Genomic DNA, 19,980 nt, shown 5'->3' with positions numbered 1-19,980 from the left:
GAGTGATTCCTGAAGACTGGAAGCTAGCAAATATCACACCACTATTTAAGAAAGGACCCAGGGAGAAAACAGGGAATGACTGCCCTGTCAGCTTTATATTAGAAGTGGAGAAATTGCCAGAATCTATCATAAACGACGTGATAAATGGGCACTTAGGATAAACATGATCTGATTTGGGCCATAGTCCACATGATTTGTGAATATGTTTGACAAACTTACTGAAGTTCTTTTGATGAGGTTACTTACAAAAAAGGGAAATAGAATACTTAGAATTTCGGAAGGTTTTTGATAGGTTCCCACACAAGAGGCTGGTGAGCTAAATTAAGCAGGTGGGGTAGGAAAAAATGCACTGGCCTAGCTTAAGGCTTGGCTAACAGACAGAAAACAGTATGAATAAATGGATGATTCTTGCATTTGCAGTCTGTGATTGGTGGGTAATTTTTAATTTTAATTAAAATAGTTTCAACATGGGGACCGAATGCAATATTTCCAAATTGTTGTGTTGCAAAGTTAAACAGGAACATATGCTGTGAGAAAGACATAAAGTGGTTTCAAGAGAGACTTAGATAGGATAAGTGTCTGGATAAGAACATGGCAGATGGTGCATAATGTGGAAAAATGTGAGATTATTCACTTCGGGAGGAAGAACAATTGTATAGAGTATTTCTGAAATGCTTGGAGGTAGGTGCACAAAGGACTTGTGAGTCCTTGTCAATCAATCACTTCACACTAAAATTCAGGTAGAGTAAGCAATTAAAAGGTTAATGGAATGTTTACCTTTATCACAAGAGAACTTGAGAAAAAAAGTTGTGAAGTTTTGCTTCAAGTATATAGTGTGAAACACACCTGGTGTACTGTGTGCAGTTTTGGTTTCCTTATCTCATGAAAGACATTATTGCCAGAGAGGGGATGCAATGAAGATACACTAAACTTGTTCCCAGGATGGTGGAATTACTGTCCTATGAAAAAAGATTGGGCAAATTCGGCCTGTACTCTCTATAAGCCTTGAAGAATGAGATGTGATCTCATTGACATCAACAAATACTTAAAGGGATAGACATAATATATGCAGCTAAGATATTTCCCATGCTTGGGGAGTCTAGAACCCTGTGGCAAAATTTATAAATAAAGGGGATGATATTCCAAAATGAGATGTGGATTTTTTTTATTCAAATGGTCATGAAACTTTGAAGTTCTCTACCTCAGAGGGCTGAGAAACCTTGCTCCTCAAGTATATTAAAAGTGGGCATTGGTAGGATTATACAGTTAGAGCAGGCAAAAGACACCAAAGAGTAGGGTCAGCAATAAAGGATGCCAATGTTAGCTGCGAGAGAAGAAATAATAAACACAATAATGTAAAAAAGTTGCTTGTGATAAATGCCTCTTTTTCATCCAATGAAGGAAAAAAACCTTCCAAGGAAGTGAATTGAAATGTTGACCAATGGATGATGTAAAAATAATAATTACACCACATTATAAGAAGATAAAGCAGTTCTGCAGTGATATTTTCCAGGTTATCAAATCCTGTCACCAAATTTGAATTTGACTCCAATATAGTGCCTCCATGCACCTTGCTCTTTCTGCTCTCTATTCCATATTTGCCTGAATTTAAAACAACTTTTTTCAGATCACTCCAGAAATATTCACAAGAATCTTTTATCAGTTGAAGTCTTTTAACTGATTTCAATGATTTGAGGAATTTTCAGGGTACCGAGCATTTGCAGGAAATTGAAAATATTTGCAGGAAATTGAAATATTTGCATTTGAAAATATTTGCAGGAGAATCCTACCTATCATTTTATGTATTTTGCTGGTGCCACCAAGCCATGTTTCTGTATGTTGATTGTAATTTGATCATAATTTCATGACAACATTAAACCAAAATATTACTTTGAAGGGTGTTGCGAGATAAAGATAGAAAGATACATCTTGAAACCAATATAAGTTAAATTTGAACCTGATATCAGGGAATTCTTCTTCACATGAAGAGTGATCCATTTATGGAATGCTCTTCTTAATAGCATATTAAACATTGCAAGTAGAAATAATTTAACTTAAAAAAAACACAGACTGTGAAGTGATAGCATTTGAAGAAGAGTGGTGGGCATCAGCAGTCTTAGAATGTTTCTGGAAGGATGAGTTAAGTTGGAGAAGATTGCTTTCAAAATTCATTATTATCTTCCAATATTGTGACACATTATATGCAGGCAGTACAGATAAGGATGTATCCTCATGGTAATCTAGAAATGGACTTCCACACCAACTAATCAAGGACAATAGTCCCACATAATTTTCTCTCATGCACAGTAGGTCTTTTGTGGTTTCAGACACAGACAACTGGTATCAAGGAAAATAAGAATCTTGTGAGATACTTTGTGATGCCCAAATGATAAAGTGGCATGCTGTAGGTCCTGGTCAATATTTAGCAAGCCTTTTTTTTGTGATTTGTTAACATATAACAAATGATAAATCTTACACCAATAGTTGGGATTTTCATCACAATATTTCTTTTCTGCTTTTTTGGCCAACAATATACTTTCATTTTTCAGCTTTTGAATTAACCATCCCTTGATATTTCAATAAAATGAAATGGTATACTAAGCAGCAAACCCGAGGGTAGAGATACTGTAATATTCATAAAAATATTCATAACTTTGTCATTTGATAGTGGCATTATCATCTAAAAATGAACATCATAATTTGTTTGTTAAACCAACATCACAATACTATGCAGGAATGCCATTTAATAGTTCCTAACCTCTGAACTTGAATGAAGATTTTGACTTTTGGTTAAAACATTTGCTGTTTTTTGTTCTACAGCTTGACTACTTACTCATAATTTTGAAACAAGTGGCTAGTGTTCTGGTCAAAATCAAATTCTCTTTTGTCAATCTTGTTTCCATCTTTTTCCCACATGCCAGTTATTGGAGATTTGTGTGCAGTCAGAAGAGTCAAATTGCAGGACAGTACAATTTTTGTAACCTTTGTTATGTTCACCGTTATTGGCTTTGGTCTCGATGATCCTGAAACAAAGTTGCACAAAGGCAATAAAAAGATTAATTTTGATGTTTAAATTAGAATTCACCAAATTAGTCAACCGTTTCTCCTCAGGATTCTCTTGAATTTAGTCTAAATCTTGCCGCTCTATTGTAAAGTTCTAGAAATCAAAAAACTACATATTCAAAGTTAAGTAGAAACAAAGCAGTGGAAACTACTGTGATATATATAAAACCTATAGAGACACACCAGTGAGCTGTTCAAAAGGAATTGTTAATTCTTTAAATGTTTTGCCCAAGAAAAGTTTATCCTCCAAGTATACAGCTAAGCAAGAAAAGTCAGAGATCAATAGCATGAGGTTCTCACTGATTTTGTGTTGTAAAATAATGGAAACAGTTTGAGTGACATAAAGGCATACCTCCTTATTTTCCTCCATATTAGGTCTGGAATCCATTTTGAAAGGCATTTAGACAACAAGAGTCTAAGGTTTTGTACCCAATTACATACCATTCAAAACAACAGGGGCATGTTCTGAGGTGAGATAGCCATTTAATTGGCCGAAGGGTGTTAGTTGAAGATCCCATGGTCTTCCCACCTTTGTCCTGATTAAGACCAAGGCAGGAACACTTGCAGAGCAGGGATTTTTCCAACCCAGATACTAACTGAGGGCCTCAATTGATCAACTAGTACCCAGATAACAGCATCATGCATTACTGATAAGATGGCAGACTTGACACTTGGAGAGATTAACAATTTTGGGGGGCTTGTTTAGGACTGAGTAGGGAAGGATCCTCATTCAAGGCAATCATTACCTTATTAAAGAAGGTGACATTTGAGAGATTTACTGTGAGGGTGGGAGGTGACTATGAGCCACCCCTTTGCCCTTTCCTTTGAAGCTCCTCTTGACTAGTTGGCAGATCTTGAGGGTGAGATTTCCATCCTTTTGAAGAAAGCCCTGCAATTCTATGTGCCTGGGGAGTCGGGAGTTTTGGCTATAGGATTTCCATTGACAATAAGGGATTTAATTTTCTCAGGACTAAATTAAGTCAGGACTGCTTCCAGGTTTGGTGATAGATGTTGGACCCTCCACTACCCTCAATAAATTCACCTCTGAGGGAAAGAAAAGCAACACACTGACAGAGGCACTCAAATCTTAGTTACATTTCTTTAGGACTAGCAGGTCAAATTTTGAAAGTTGAATTCTGTTGCTGTTGCTGCTGGAACTCTACTTTGTTTAGTCTTCTAATAAACCACTGATGTGGCAGAGAGCGTTCACATCTATCTTCCCCCCTCCCCCCAACCCTGCAAACTAGGGGAGCTTTCCTGATTGGACAAGCTGTCCTTATGGAGGACCCCACTCATGACAAGTGCCAGCCCAATTGAAAGACCCTGCGCTACCTCCACACTAACAGTTGCTATGTCTCTTATGAATTGAAACCTATGTGCCTTTGCTCTGTAGCTCTCCAAAGCACATAATCCAAGGAGTAGTGATTAACGCAGGTATGATCTGATGCTGGATTAAAGTAGTCTTGTGCTGTTCCATAACATACACTTCAGATAGACGTAAACTTTCATATTTTGTTTTAAAGATTCCATCAGCCTAAACAGCCAACCAAACTGACTGATAACAACATCAACTTTTAAAAATACAGGCTCAGATTTTCTGGTGGCCAGATAATTGTTTCTGAAGCATAGATGGGAGATACACAGGGCTTCCCTGTCAAATCCCGAGTGTAACAAACTCCGAAGGAATTACCTAGGCAATTGGAGATTTCACTGGGCAATTCTCCCACTCCTTTGACCCTCTGAATCTCTCCATTTAAATCAAAGAATTTGGAGGCTTCTGCTGCAGTTAAATAAATAACTATTTATAAAACATTAGTCTGTTAAGTACCAAGCCCAACTCCTCAGTAGCTAGTCAAATCTCACATACTTCCCTTGCAAGTGTCCAACTACATCTTTCCCAAACCCCTTAAATTCCCGTAACTTGCTGCAACACATCCCCTCTACCCACTGAACTCTGCATCCCTGCCTGTATCCCTGATACATGCCCCCAACTCTTCTGGTACTTAACACTCACCTGCCACCACACCTAACACCTCCCCACCATCCCACTTCCTAGACCCCAACACCACACCTTTCCCTGCCCCAATACTCCCTTTCCCCACTGACATATCTTAGTAATAACTCAATATCCCTCCTCATCACTGAAGACCTCTCTGCACCAGGGTGTGACAATCCCCTGTCCCATTACCAAACCTGAACATCTCTGACCCACTGCCATAGCCGACAATCCTCTCAGCCCAGAGCAGACATCATCTCAGCATGCACCCCCTGCTGAACCCAATATCTCTCATCCTCCATGACATACCCTAAACACTCCATCACCTGCCTGACCCTTGCCATACTGCGATTCAGAGGGTCAAAGGGGTAGGAGAATTGCCCAGTGAAATCTCCAATTTCCTAGGTAATTCCTTCAGAGTTTGCTACATTTGGGATTTGACAGGGAAGTCCAGGTGTTCCGGCTTTCTCCCACAATCCAAAGATGTGCAGGTTAGGTGAATTGGTCATGCTAAATTGCTCATAGTGTTCACATTAGGTGCATTAGTCAGGGGTGAGAGTAGAATAATAGAGTAGGGCAATGGTCTGGGTGGGTTACTCTTCAAAAGGACAGTGTGGACTTGTTGGGCTGAAGGACCTATTTCTGCACTGGAGAGATTTTTTTAAAAGTGCAGAACTCTTTATTTTCATAAAAAAGGAGTGAAGATGCAATCTACATGGGAGTGCCCCTTTTCAGAAAACCTGGCCCATACGAATGCAGAATGAAAGAAGAGTGTAAAATAAAACTATTTTCAAGTAGAGTCAGTTCATTGGAGTTTTCAATATTTTTTCACACAGTTAAGGTATTGAATTAAACAAAGTCCAGAGTATTGCACAGGGAATAATGCCAGGCCTGACATTGTGTTCTCCACTCACAGAACGTTTCCTTGATCAGTAAGCTTCAAATAAGAGTTTTCTTTGGAGTATCTAAGCAGATTTAATGTAGACATATTTCTAAAGAATCCAAATACTGCCCTTCAGCCCCAGAATGTCAGAGGTGAGATTTTTTTACTTACTGCAATGTTAGAGTTTGAAGCAGAACCTAGCTCCACTCAGATTTCACTCATACATTCTGAATAATTGAAAATTGTCAAGTAGCTTTCTCCCCTTTCCCCTGGAACCATGTTTGGAGAGGTTTCTCTGTAACCCTAGGAATACTGTCTATCACACTCGCACAAAATCTTAGCAGAACTCTGGCCAGCTGATAACCATGAGCACTATCAAGGCCAAGGGCAAGAACCAAAAAATTAATTGGACTAAATAAAGAGTCTCTAAGGTGATTATTTACTTTGACAATTATGGAATTGGTTTTTTTGGGGGACCTGAAGAAAATTACAATTTCTGTGGACCACCTTGACTTTCACAGGTGGATTAGTGTAATAGTTACTGAAGTGCCTCAATGATTGATTCTCTTGGAATAGGTTATACAATCAGCATTATCATCTGTTATCAATTTTAAATCATTGTACTTAAGAATATTAAAATTTCAGATCTTCATTTCTTTCGAGAACAAAACTAGATAAATTCTAAATATGCACGCAAACATAAATGCAATGACAGATCAACAAAATACCACAGTTGAAATAAATGAGTTCTGAAAATGCTGAGCAGCAGTGGAGAGAGAAACAGTTAACATTTCAGGCTGATGACCTTTCATTGGGTAATAAAATGAAATAACTCTTAACTTCTTCAGGACAATGAATAGGCAATTTCAAACTGTGTTATGGTCACTCAGTTAAAATACATAACTACATCAAACATATAGCTAAATGTAAATCTGATGCTTTATTTGAGTAAAACTTTGGATTGTCAGTGGAAAACTAATAGATACCTTTTTGAGACTGCAGGAAAGAATGATCTCCTAGAAGGGAAAGCACAACATGCCACAAAGTAAGACAGATGGTAGGTTGTCGATCAAGATGAGAAAGATTTTGATAGTGAGATAAAGTTGGAGACCAGTTGGTAGAGGTATTGCTTAGTAAATAATATCATGTCAAAAAGTGTGATGTAGGTGCCACAAACTCTTCATGGTACAGAAAGAAAGAGAAACATAAGGATCTCACTGACAGCTTTTGCAGTGCAAGTTCCATTTGAGATCATAGGAGATAATCCAAGAACAACACTGCATAAGGGAAGTTTAAAGGCAGAGTCTTTAAGATTTAGTAATAGAATTTATTCTTTGTGTTTTACGACTGAAAACAGAAATATGTCAAAGCGGATGCAGAAGTGACCAAGACATGGATTGAACAATTAGATGTGAATGTTCAGATTTCAGCTACTATAATACTTATTGCTGACAGTGTAATGCTTATAAAGTCTTCAGCATTCTGGCAAACAGCTTGATATGGATAAACTGGGGTACATGACTGGAGATAATGAGCTAGCCAGTCATTGAGCTAATTGACTTGATTAAATACCTACACAGTGCACAGTAAAGTATTGTATTTATTGCAGGATAAAATATTATCCATTCTAACTTCAGGATTGAACTGTAAGCTGGTTAGTATGAGCAGTAGACTGTGGTTCCCTAAAAGAAAAGTTAGTGTTTTGCAAATTCAGGAAGTCAAGTATCAATTCCTGATATAATGGTTGAACAGGTCTTGTTTTTTTCTCAGTTTATCCTAATTATAGCACATATGTTCATCTGAACTGGTTCCTGGCAGTAGTTGGTCCTTTTCCTTGCTTATTGTCTGTGATTTTCTGCTCAACAAGTAAAGGAATTCTACTCTCAGAGGCGATGATGTCTTATAGCCATGGCATATTCAGCAGCTTTGGCTCATTACCATCTATTATCACAATGGTGGCATGCATTGCCTGTGATTTTGGTATCCTATAACTTCCTTTGTTACCAAAAGAATTAAGACTGACAAATGTCAGCCAACTCTTATAAACCATCTTGCTAAATGGATAACATACATTGTTAGATAGGAACAAGATAGAAAGAATATTGTTACTGAACATAGATAGTGATACTTGATTATTCAACAGAGTGATTAGTCCACTTAATACCAGCATTAAGAAAGCAGATGTATGATTTTCACTTGAATATATTCAACAGTTTTACCAATCCCATCATCATATAATTACAGTACAAATATGAATAATGCAATGTGAATGGAACAACCAGTCCACTTTGAACCTGTCAAAGTGCTTACTCCATTGTGCATTGAGACTTCTGAAGTCACATTAAATTACTTTAATATCATCAACCATTTTGTCCTAAGCCAAGTCTTATTTTTCAATAATCCTTTGTTTCTAACTTTTCACATTTTATTTATTGAAGTAACTCCACAGAGTTATCCCATTACCAAGTCACCCTTTATTTACACATGAACAGTCCTTATCTCTAGTACTGCCTTTTCAGAGTCAGCTATCAGAGTATCAGTTTGTCTAATATTCCCCTTTTTAATCTGTCAGCCAGAGGTCTCTGGTTGGACCAGATTATAGGCCCCAATCAGGGAACTCAAATTCTATGACATTCAGCTGGCTGACCTCATTACAAACACTACATTTATAAGTAATGACAGACTTCTGATGATTTGATTGTAAATCAATGGAATAAGATAGACAAATTACTTTTCCTTATTTGATGACTGGAATAACAAAAACCTCTCACCATTGGCACCTTGAAGTATTGCTTATTTCACTGTTACATCAACACTCTTAGTCTGTATTGTACTCCACCCGAATTAGGTCCTGACTGCTTATTAAAACATAGGATTGAATATAAACCCAAAACTTTGAAAGAATGGCTCACTGTTCACTGGGTTACCTGAATTGATAGAGCATCAACTGGTTAATCTGAAGGTCCTGTGTTCAAGCCCCTGACTCAACAATGCTTTTAAAAAAAAACTGATGAAGTTGAGATCCAAGTAAGGGTTACATACTGTTATCCAGCTGAAGGACTGCATTTACCTGGTTCAAATCTTACCTATCTGATAAGAGTGAGAAATTCATGTTTATGGTGATCAGTCCTTGAACATAATCACAACATGCTGCACAATGTACTTTTAACAAAAGATCATCTAAGTTTAATATGCACAAAAGGAAAGAAAAACACAAAGGTCAGAATATTTCCATTTTCAGTTAAAGTGTATTGCCAAAGATTCATCAAGCCCTGGCCACCCCACAGCTCCAAGTGAACCTAACCTTGCTAACCAGTCTCCCATAGGGAACCTTGTCGAACACCTTACTGAAGTCTATATGGATCACATCTACCACTCTGCCCTCATCAATCCTCTTTGTTACTTCTTCAAAAAACTCAATCAAGTTTGTGAGACGTGATTTCCCGTGCACAAAACCATGTCAAATATCCCTAATCAGTTCTACCATTGCGGGAAGGAAATCGCAAACCCACACCTTGTTCTGGACTCGATGTGACTGCAGACTCACAGCATTGTGGTTGACTCTTGGCTGTGCTCTCGGCAATTACAAAGGGGCAATAAATGTTGGCTCAGCCAGTGACATCCTCATATCATGAAACAAAACATAAAACACCCATTTGCAAACTTCAGTTCCTCCAAAGTCATTAAGTCAGAGTTTTTATAACATGAAATGAGGCCTTGTGACTTATCATATAAGTGCTGGTCATCAAACATCCATCTATTCTCATCCCAATTTCGAGCACTTGGCCCATTGCCTTGCCTACAGCATTTTCAAGTGATTATCCAAATAGTTCTTAAATTTCTTGAGAGTTCCTGCCTTCACTACCTTTTGAGGCAGTAAGTTCCAGACACTCACAACACTCTGGGTGAAAAGATTTTCCTCAAATCTCTTCTAAACTTCTTGCTCCTTACTTTAAACTGTATTGCCTGCTTATTAACCCATGCATGTAGGGTCAACAACAAGACCATTCTTGAAACACTGCAGTCCACTTGCTGTAAGCAGACATACAAAGTTATTAGGGAGGGACTTCAAAGATTTTTATCAAGTGACATGGCAGGAATGGATATATTTCCAAGTTAGGATGGCGAATGGTTTGGAGAAGAACTTTCATGTAATGGTGATCCCATATATCATTTACCTTTGTCCTTCTAGATAGAAGTGGTCATGGGTTTGGAAGATACTGCTCTTGAGCACGAATGCGTATCTTCACTTCACTCTTCTTCACATGATAGAGAAAGTTAAACTAGCTACAGTCAATGGACAGCTCAGCATGAGACAGCCAGTCATTCCATAATTGTTCTAGAAACAGTCAGATATGGAGCCGCAGGTCAAGGAAATCTCAGCTAGTGAATACATAGTCAAGGGTCAACTGGTTGAAAATTTCATTGGCTTCCTAGACTCATGGTGAATTTATTGCCCATGCCTAGTTGGTCTTGAGAAGGTGGAGGTGAGCTTCATCTTGAAGTGCTGCAGTCCCATGCTACCTACCAGGCTATAGGTAGACCCCAATGTCCACAGGGAAGGAGTTCCAGGATTTTGACCTAGTGACACTCAAGCATTTGAGGTATACTTCCAAGTCAGGATGGTGAGTGACTCGGAGAGGAACGTGCAGGTGGTAGTGTTCCCCTGTACCTGCTGCCCTTGTCTTTCTGGATGGAAATGGTTGTGGTTTTGGAAGGTGCTGTGTAAGAATCTTTGATGAATTTCTGTAGTGCGTTGTGTAGATAGCACATACTGCTCCTACTGAAGATCTATGGTGGAGATGCGCTGCCAATATCGCAGCTGCCTTGTCCTGGATGTTTCAAGCTTCTACAGTGATGTTGGAGCTGCACTCATCCAGGCCAATGACACTATTCTACCATGCTCCTGACTTGCACCTTGTGAATGGTGGACAGCAATTGCGGAGTTAAGAGATGAGTTATTCACTGCAGTATTCTTAGCCTCTGACCTGGTCTTGTTGCCAATGTGGTCAAGTGACAAGTCCACTTGAGTTTCTGATCAGTGGTGACCTCAGGATGTGTATAGTTGGAAATTCAGTATTAGTAACCCCATGTATGTCAAGAGATAATGTCTATCCAATTGTCTCTTATTGAAGATTATCATTGCCTGACATTTGTGTGGTGCAAATGTTCCCTGCCACTTTTCAGCCCAAGATTGAATATTGTCCAGATCTTGTTGCATTTGAACATGGACTGCTTCAGTATCTGAGGAGTCGCAAATGGTGTTGAACATTGCACAATCATCGGCGAAATCCCCTTATGATGAAGGGAAGGTAATTGACGAAGTAGCTAAAGATGGTTAGGCCTATGACATTACCCTGAGAAATTCCTGCAGAGATGTCATGGAGCTGAGATGACTGACCTCCAACAACCACAACCATCTTCCTATGTGCCAGATATGACATCAACCAATGGAGATAACTCCTGTTCCCATTGATTCCAGTTTTGCTCGGGCTCATTGATGTCACACTCTGTTGAATGTGGTCTTGATGGCAAGGCCTATCCTCTCACCTCACTTCTGGAATTCAGGTCTTTTGTCCATGTTTGATCTAAGCTGTAATAAGGTCAGGAACTGGGTGGCCCTAGTGGAACACAAACTAGGCATTACTGAGCAGGTTATTGTTCAGCAGGTGCTGTTTGATAGCACTATTGATGTCACTTTGCATCACTTTACTTACATGGAGAGTAAGCTCGAAGAGGCAATAGTTGGCCAGATTGAATTTGTCCTGCTTTTTATGTACAGGACATACGTGCGCAACTTTTTACATTGTTGAGTAGATGCCAGTGTTGTAACTGTAGTGGAACAGTTTGGCTAGGGAAGCAGCAAGTTCTGCAGCACAGGTCTTCAGTACTATTGCCGAAATGTTGTCTGGATAAAACGCAAGATTCCCACTCAACCAACAAGTAGAAGTTCAGTGTCCACATGCTTCTTCACAAATTTTCTGGCAGTTTGAGAATAAGGATTTGCTCATACAGATTGAAGATGGACTGTATAAAATTCCATGGAAAACACCAGCAAGATAGCATGATCAATTCAGAACATGATCAAAAGAGATTGTTTGGCTCAGAGATTGAAGATATTGCAAAAAAAATTTCTCATTTGAACAGGAAGGAAATTTATGAGATTAAAGGGTGACCAGTTAATGGAGCAGAGTGATTGTCTACTTCAGTAGAAAAGAGATCCTCTGTGAAGGAAATTCACAAGGTAAGAGGTCTCCCAGTTTACTGGAACTTTACAGACCTCACACTCTCAAGAACAGAATCAAGGTGAATGGGCTTCAAGTAAAAAGAACTCCCAATCTTCCATGTCTGAAAATAAGTGAAACCATCAGACTGTCTCAACTTGTGAAGACAGACACTTGGGGGTGGTGGGGAGGAAGGGAAATGGGTGGTGGTAAATGTATTGTTTTAATTCGTTTGTGAGATGTCGGTGCCAATCTCGCAACTGTGGCCAGCAGTTATTGCCAATTCTTAGATGCCCTGATATGGTGGTGCGAGCTGACTTCTTGAACCGCTGCAGTCCACTTTCTGTGGGTTCATCCACAATGCCTTTCAGGGAGGAATTCCAGGTTTTGACCCCACGACAATGAAGGAACAATGATATATTTCCAAGTTAGGGTGGTGAGTGGCTTGGAAGGGAACTTGAAGGTGGTGATGTTCTCATGTATCTGCTGCCCTTGTCATTCTAGATGTAATGGTTTGGAAGGTGATTTTGGAAGATCTTGTGTAATTATATCCATTAATGTATAAATATAAATAATGGAAAACATCATAGGAGAGATACAATATAAGATGTGTGGCCTTGACAGGGTTTAATACTAAGTGTATTAAGCATCACTCATAGAGTCATAGAGATGTACAGCATGGAAACAGACCCTTCGATCCAACCTGTCCATGCTGACCAGATATCCCAACTCAATCTAGTCCCACCTGCCAGCACCCAGCCCATGTCCCTCCAAACCCTTCCTATTCATATACCCATACAAATGCCTTTTAAATGTTGCAATTGTACCAGCCTCCACCACTTCCTCTAGCAACTCATTCCATACATGTACCACCCTCTGCGTGAAAACATTGCCCCTTTGGTCCCTTTTATATCTTTCCCCTCTCACCCTAAACCTATCCCCTCTAGTTCTGGACTCCCTGACCCCAGGGAAAAGACATTGTCTATTTACCCTATTCATGCCCCTCATAATTTTGTAAACATCTACAAGATCACCCCTCAGCTCCAGGAAAAAACAGCCCCAGCCTGTTCAGCCTCTCCCTATAGCTCAACATCCTTGGAAATCTTTTGTGATCCCATTCAAGTATTGCAACATCTTTCCGATAGGAAGGAGACCAGAATTGCATGCAATATTCCAACAGTGGCCTAACCAATGTCCTGTACAGCCTCAACATGACCTCCCAACTCCTGTACCCAATACACGACCAATAAAAGAAAGCATACCGAGCGCCTTCTTCACTATCCTATCTGCCTGCGAATCCACTTTCAAGGAGCTATGAACCTGCACTCCAAGGTCTCTTTGTTCAGCAACACTCTCTAGGACCTTACCATTAAGTGCATAAGTTCTGCTAGGATTTGCTTTCCCAAAATGCAGCACCTCACATTTATCCAAATTAATCTTCATCTGTCACTTTGGCCCATTTGATCAAGATCCTGTTGTAATCTGAGGTAACCTTCTTCGCTGTCCACTACACCTCCAAGTTTAGTATCATCTACAAACTTGCTAAGTGTACCTCTTATGCTAGCATCCAAATCATTTATATAAATGACACAAAGTAGAGGACCCAGCACCGATCCTTGTGGCACTCCACTGGTCACTGGCATCCAGTCTGAACAACAACCCTCCACCCCCACTGCTGTCTTCTACCTTTGAGCCAGTTCTGTATCCAAATGGCTAGATCTCCCTTTATTCCGTGAGATCTAACCTTGTTAATTAGTCTCCCATGGGGAACCTTGTCGAACGCCTTACTGAAGTCCATATATATCACATCTACTGCTCTGCCCTCATCAATCCTCTTTGTTACTTCTTCAAAAAACTGCAGATGCTGGAGATCAGAGCTAAAAATGTATTGCTGGAAAAGCACAGCAGGTCAGGCAGCATCCAAGGAGCAGGAGAATCGACGTTTCGGGCATGAGCCCTTCTTCAGGAATGAGGAAAGTGTGTCCAGCAGGCTAAGATAAAAGGTAGGGAGGAGGGACTTGAGAGAGGGGCATTGGAAATGTGATAGGTGGAAGGAGGTTAAGGTGAGGGTGATAGGCCGGAGTGGGGGTGGGGGCGGAGAGGTCAGGAAGAAGATTGCAGCTTAGGAAGGTGGTGCTGAGATCGAGGGTTGGGACTGAGACAAGGTGGGGGGAGGGGAAATGAGGAAACTGGAGAAATCTGAGTTCATCCCTTGTGATTGGAGGGCTCCTAGGCGGAAGATGAGGCACTCTTCCTCCAACCGTCGTGTTGCTATGGTCTGGCGATGGAGGAGTCCAAGGACCTGCATGTCCTTGGTGGTGTGGGATGGGGAGTTGAAGTGTTGAGCCACGGAATGGTTGGGTTGGTTGGTCCGGGTGTCCCAGAGGTGTTCTCTGAAATGTTCCGCAGGTAGGCGGCCTGTCTCCCCAATATAGAGGAGGCCACATCGGGTGTAGCGGATGCAATAAATGATGTGTGTGGAGGTGCAGGTGAATTTGTGGCGGATTTCCCATGCACAAAGCCATGTTGACTATCCCTAATCAGCCCTTGCCCTTCCAAATACATGTACATCCTGTCCCTCAGGATTCCCTCCAACAACTTACCCACCACCAACGTCAGGCTCACTGGTCTATAGTTCCATGGCTTGTCCTTACTACCCTTCCCAAAGAGTGGCAACACATTAGCCAAGCTCCATTCTTCTGGCACCTCACCTGTGACTATCGATGATACAAATATCTCAGCAAGAGGCCCAGCAATCACTTCTCTAGCTTCCCACAGAGTTCTAGGGTACACTTGATCAGGTCCTGGGGATTTATCCACCTTTATGCATTTCAAGCCATCCAGAACTTCCTCCTCTGTAATATGGACATCTTGCAAGGTTTCACTATCTATTTCGCTACTTTCTAGATCTTCCATATTCTTTTCCACAGTAAACACTGATGCAAAATACTCGTTTCGTATCCCTCCGTTTTCCGCGGCTCCACACAAAGGCCATCTTGCTGATCTTTGAGGGCCCTATTCTCTCACTCAATCTCATGAAGTCATATTGACTTGGGTGAGAGAATTGCTTTTGATTGTGAAGGTGATAAACCTACTAACTCAGTCACAAGTATTCTATCAGTAACAACTTTATATCCCATTGTAATTTCTACCTGCTTGCTAACATTCAATAAACTACATCTTATTGAAGAAAAAAGCCTGTTCTCGTTAGACTGCTATGTGGATTTCCTTTGCCACATTATTATGGGGGATCACACCCCTTAGATCTGAACCTAAAAGGAGGATGGAGACAGCAAGCTACTTTTGATACTCGATGTACCTTACATCAATGTGATTGGGTTGAGGATCTATCAAACAACAAATCACTCCCTGAAGAAGAGCAGATCATTTCTCAATGTAACCAAGATATGAAGCACAAGGGGAGTGTTGGGAGGTGGAAAGATGCTGAAGGCTAAAGTGCACAGGGTAGTGGGAAGACACCCAGAATGGGTGGCCCTTGAGGTGACTTACCTTCAGGAAAGGAACCCTGTGAAGGAGATAGCCACATCCTTTCCCAGCTGAGGTCTCAATAGGCTAACCAATCCAGCTTCCAAACCATCACGATTCTGCTTTCCAGCTACAAAATTGAAAGATACTCTTAAGGGGCCAGTTAATTGGAGGTTATTTGGCATGAGGGCCAAAGAACCACCTGAAGCTTTGCCCACTGCCCATTTAAATTGTAAACAGGACGGGGTGGGCAGACAGACTGCAGTATGGCACCAACAGAATCTTATGGGGACATCTCTCTTCTATGGTGCAAACTCACCTTCAGGTGACTGGAACATTCAGCCCTTAACCTAGTTGGACAAAGAAATTTTATCAGTCCATCATTTTTTCAGTCTGGAATTCTCCATCCTCATGTTTAAATTTGAATTTTTATATTTTCATCTTGACGGTAAATACTTTTATTTATAACACCAGCTAACTACTGATGCCTGAATTAAAAACTATACAAAAGTGATTTTTAAATAATTATGTTTTATAAAGTCCTTACCTAGTGCATGCTAAGGAATTTTAATTTTCACTTGATATCTAATTCAATATCATAAACAATTATAGTTTAAGAAAGAATATTTAAGAAAATACTCCTTATGGTTGCTAACTTTGACAATTACCTAAATGATCTATACAGTACAATTAAATGCTGCAGTAAAGTAGACTTGCACGACAAATATTCTTAATTATTAATGAAAGAAATTTCATCCTGGAATTACCTGAGAAATGAATAGTTTCCACCACTGGTAAATGGTTTCCATCGCCTGTGGATGTTTTTGGTTCTGGAGTTGCATATTGAGAATAATCTGGAAATTTAAATCACATAAACCTTAACAAAGTCACTGCATGGTAGTTTGACTTCTAAAACAATTGTTAAAGCAAAATGGACTTGCATGGTTACTTTAAACTTCTTTTTCTGTAATCCATAATCTTACATTTATTCCATTAGACTTCTCTCTTGGGTGTCCCCTTTCAAGTCCTAAAAGCTAAAGCTTCTCCATTATTTCCTGAAACTCAGACATCGAACACTATGGAATTAGTCTTTTGGTTGCTCTGTACTGTCTTTAATTCCAAACATCTTCCTTTTTGTTTTGATCAAAACTGTACACATCCAAACAGGGGAGTTTAACTGAGTGGAATCCTTCACATGGAACCAGAGTGAGCCTGATGGGCTGAATGACCTCGTTCTGTGCTGTAAATGAGTCCGTAATATCACCAAAGGCAGCCCAATTAAAGCACTCTACATTTGATCATAGCCTTTTCTTACTTATATTCCAATATTTTGTGTTCATTGTCCATCATGCTGTTGATTTCCTGCTCTAGTGCCTAAACCTACAGAATGTTGAATCTGCACACATCTGACTAAGAGCTTTCCCAACCAGCAGAAATACAGTAAGAGCAACAACAAATACAGTTAAAGCAACATCAACTTCATGAGTGTATAAATTGTCTACTAAGTACATGACAGAAAAGATATCTTCCCTTAAATTTCTAACATGATGAGAAGTCCCACATCATGCTTGTTACATTCCACCTCCTGCAGAATTATACTCTTTACAGGAACCAGGCCAAGTCACATCCAGAGTTCAATATGTTTGCTTGTTCTGAATTCAATTTAAATTCAGTTCAATTAATTGAATTTTAACATCCAACATCCATCAAAAGTCATTTCCCTTGCTCTCTTCCCTTAACTGACTCCGGTGATTCATATTCCCAGGCACGCCAAGCCAAATATTCTAATGGACCTAAAATGCCATAGGTTCCATCCGGTTGACATATCAGTGAGTTCCACCACATCCTGCCTGAAGGCTAAAAGGGGACTTTTTTTCCCTGGTTGCTGTCTGCTCCTCTCTCTCATCCAGTTTCCCTGAATTAAAGGCAGTTGCTCCTTTTTTTGGTATTCATGTGTAAAAGCTGAAATTTGAGTTTACCTAGGACTTGTCCTGTTCCCTTGGCTTGCCACAAGGTCAAAGAAGCAGGAGGTCAGCTTGTCAACTGTGTTTGCAAATCCCTCTAAATCCTGCCCCTTGCTATCTCTAATCCTCTCCAACTCCACAATCTTTCGAGATATCTTTGTTCCTTCAATTCTGGCCTCTTGTTCACTCACAATTGGCTACAAGTGAGTGGAGATCATATAGAAGAGTGAGGCGACATGGAAGGACTTACAGAAAATGAAGACAAGTTAAAACAAAAATCGCCAACTTCCACAGCTCCTGAAGGTAAGTAATCAGCTTGAAGCCCTGGTTAAAGGTGTCAATAGAGTTATATAAATGGTTTGGAAAGACAGGTGATGAGTGAGTGAGAAACTCAGCATTCAATATATGGCGCCAAAGCAGAATAGTCATCAAGAATGCCAATAGAGTATTCAATAATGTAGTTAATGCGATAACGTATAAAACAAAAGTGATCAAATACAGAGATCCTGTGCAGAAAATTGTGTAAGAGCTTGAAGCACTAATGTAATAAAAACTGGAAGGCAGTGCACAATACAATTACAATTGGTCACCTTTTAATGTTAATAAGTTAAAATAACTTCCGGGCTGATTCTTCGCAATGTGATATCTAAATGACTACATCCTTTCCTGGGCTCAAACAGAACTCATAAGCCAGTGGGAAAATAATTCATTGACAATGAACGTATCTGAAAAATATACCTAGGTTTTATAACTTGAGGTCGGACAAGTGATTGGGGAGGCGAGCATTTTGTTCTTAAAGTTCATCGTTCTCCTGTTTCAGCCTCTTCCAATTAAAAAATTCATAAACAGATCGGATGTCGTGCTGCAGTACCTGCTTCAATTCAAACTACAACCGGCAGCATCCGAGCGTAACCCTTTAACCTTAGCACGCAGTCTGCCCAAAAAAAAACACTCACCACACACACGTTCTACCAGAATGTCCGCAACAGCAATCTTAACCGGAAGTATATTTGTTTCGAATATTAAGACTACATTTAGAACCCCAGAAGCAGTCCATGTCTGAGCTCCTCAAGTCATCCCTTTCCAACCCTACCTTCCAGACCCAGCATGATGCAGGATAGATGTCATTTCACAGAAACAACTTTCCACTCAGACACAGCTGACGGATGTTCACCTCACATCATCAACAGATCTCCAAGGAAACCTCATTATTGTTCGAAGTGACAACAGTGAATCCTGCACATAAATTTGCCTAGCAAATATATTCCAGATTCCTAAACCGGATATTTACTTAAAACACACACACAAATTCTTGCAGCTATGCATTGTATCCAAGGTGTTTTAGAATTTTCCGTGTTTGATGAGTGTCTGTGGTCAGGAGCAGGCGAGAAACTGCAATGAGATGGCTAGGTATCATCAGAGAAGCCGAAAAGACGGTGTATGCAGCACTGTCTCCGGCAGCCATCCCCCAGTGAATTCGTTCGCAGTGTATCAGCTGCGTACCAACCCATGGCGATGCACCATTTCTCACAACACAGGGAGGACCGCGCAACTTCCGAAAGGGAACCCGTAGCTGCTCACACGCAGCTCCCGGTCGTTCCAATTGCATTTATATCAATTCATTATCCAGTTCCAAATCGAACACAACAACCGCCCACAACCCCGGTTCCCGGCTGGAAATCAAACAGTCTGGAGCATTTACCTGATTCGACCTGAACCCAAAAGGAGACAAGCAAGAAGATAACGGAAGGAGTCTGTTTTATTATTAGGCCAGCCATCTCCAACTAAGATGATGGCTTTTCTTTTGGATGAGATCTCCTCTGGTCGTCTTCTGTTAATGGAACCTTTATTTCCCAATCTCAGAGATCTCTTCTCCTAGGACCTCCTCTCCCTCTTTTTCTCCTCCTGACCCTCCTGAAGGTTACAATGTGTGCATCAAGCAATCGACAGTCCTCAAGAGGGAACCCTTCTCTCAAACAACACCTACGTTCCTGACACCTACTGGCTTGTTGGACAAAGAGTTAGTGGGGAGAAAGTGTCATACTGGAAGTGTCATGATTGGATACAACAGAAATCTGTATCTACCTAAACTTCATGAACATAGCTGTTACAAAAAAGTGTCCCAGATCAGATTCTTATTCTTGATCAAACAGCCGTATTGTTGGTCTGAATAAATATTTAGTTTTTTTTACAAAAACAAGATTATTACTGGCAGTACAACAAGATCTTTTATCTTATAAATCTTGCAATTTTTATTCATTATGATTTGGACAGAACTACATAAATCCAATTTTGTTTCTGTTTGGACAATCATGACTTAATGACATAGAAATAGTCATTGCTGTTCCACAGTTCAGTAAGATC

At 40.1% G+C, this 19,980-nt stretch overlaps 1 protein-coding gene across 2 annotated transcripts in view; it reads right to left on the bottom strand.

Annotated features, from left to right (window-relative positions):
• LOC140477943 (embigin-like) overlaps window positions 1-19,597 on the bottom strand; it is a 48,539-nt gene extending 28,942 nt beyond the window's left edge. Inside the window, exons 1-3 of one of the 2 annotated variants that reach the window (XM_072571641.1) lie at window positions 19,319-19,595; window positions 16,420-16,506; window positions 2,834-3,023 (exon numbers count right to left, since the gene is read on the bottom strand). In XM_072571641.1, the coding sequence (XP_072427742.1) occupies window positions 2,834-3,023; window positions 16,420-16,506; window positions 19,319-19,394 (353 nt within the window). In that variant the 5' untranslated portion in view covers window positions 19,395-19,595. Of the gene's footprint in view, window positions 1-2,833; window positions 3,024-16,419; window positions 16,507-19,318 lie in introns of both variants that reach the window. The other variant, XM_072571642.1, reaches the window with a different exon arrangement.
• Window positions 19,598-19,980: the final 383 nt, after the last annotated feature.

This window comes from Chiloscyllium punctatum, chromosome 1 (assembly GCF_047496795.1).
Source record: "Chiloscyllium punctatum isolate Juve2018m chromosome 1, sChiPun1.3, whole genome shotgun sequence".
NCBI classification, from domain to species: domain Eukaryota; kingdom Metazoa; phylum Chordata; class Chondrichthyes; order Orectolobiformes; family Hemiscylliidae; genus Chiloscyllium; species Chiloscyllium punctatum.
The sequence above is the reverse complement of the archived record's forward strand: the minus strand, read 5'-3'. Positions and strand labels throughout refer to the sequence as shown.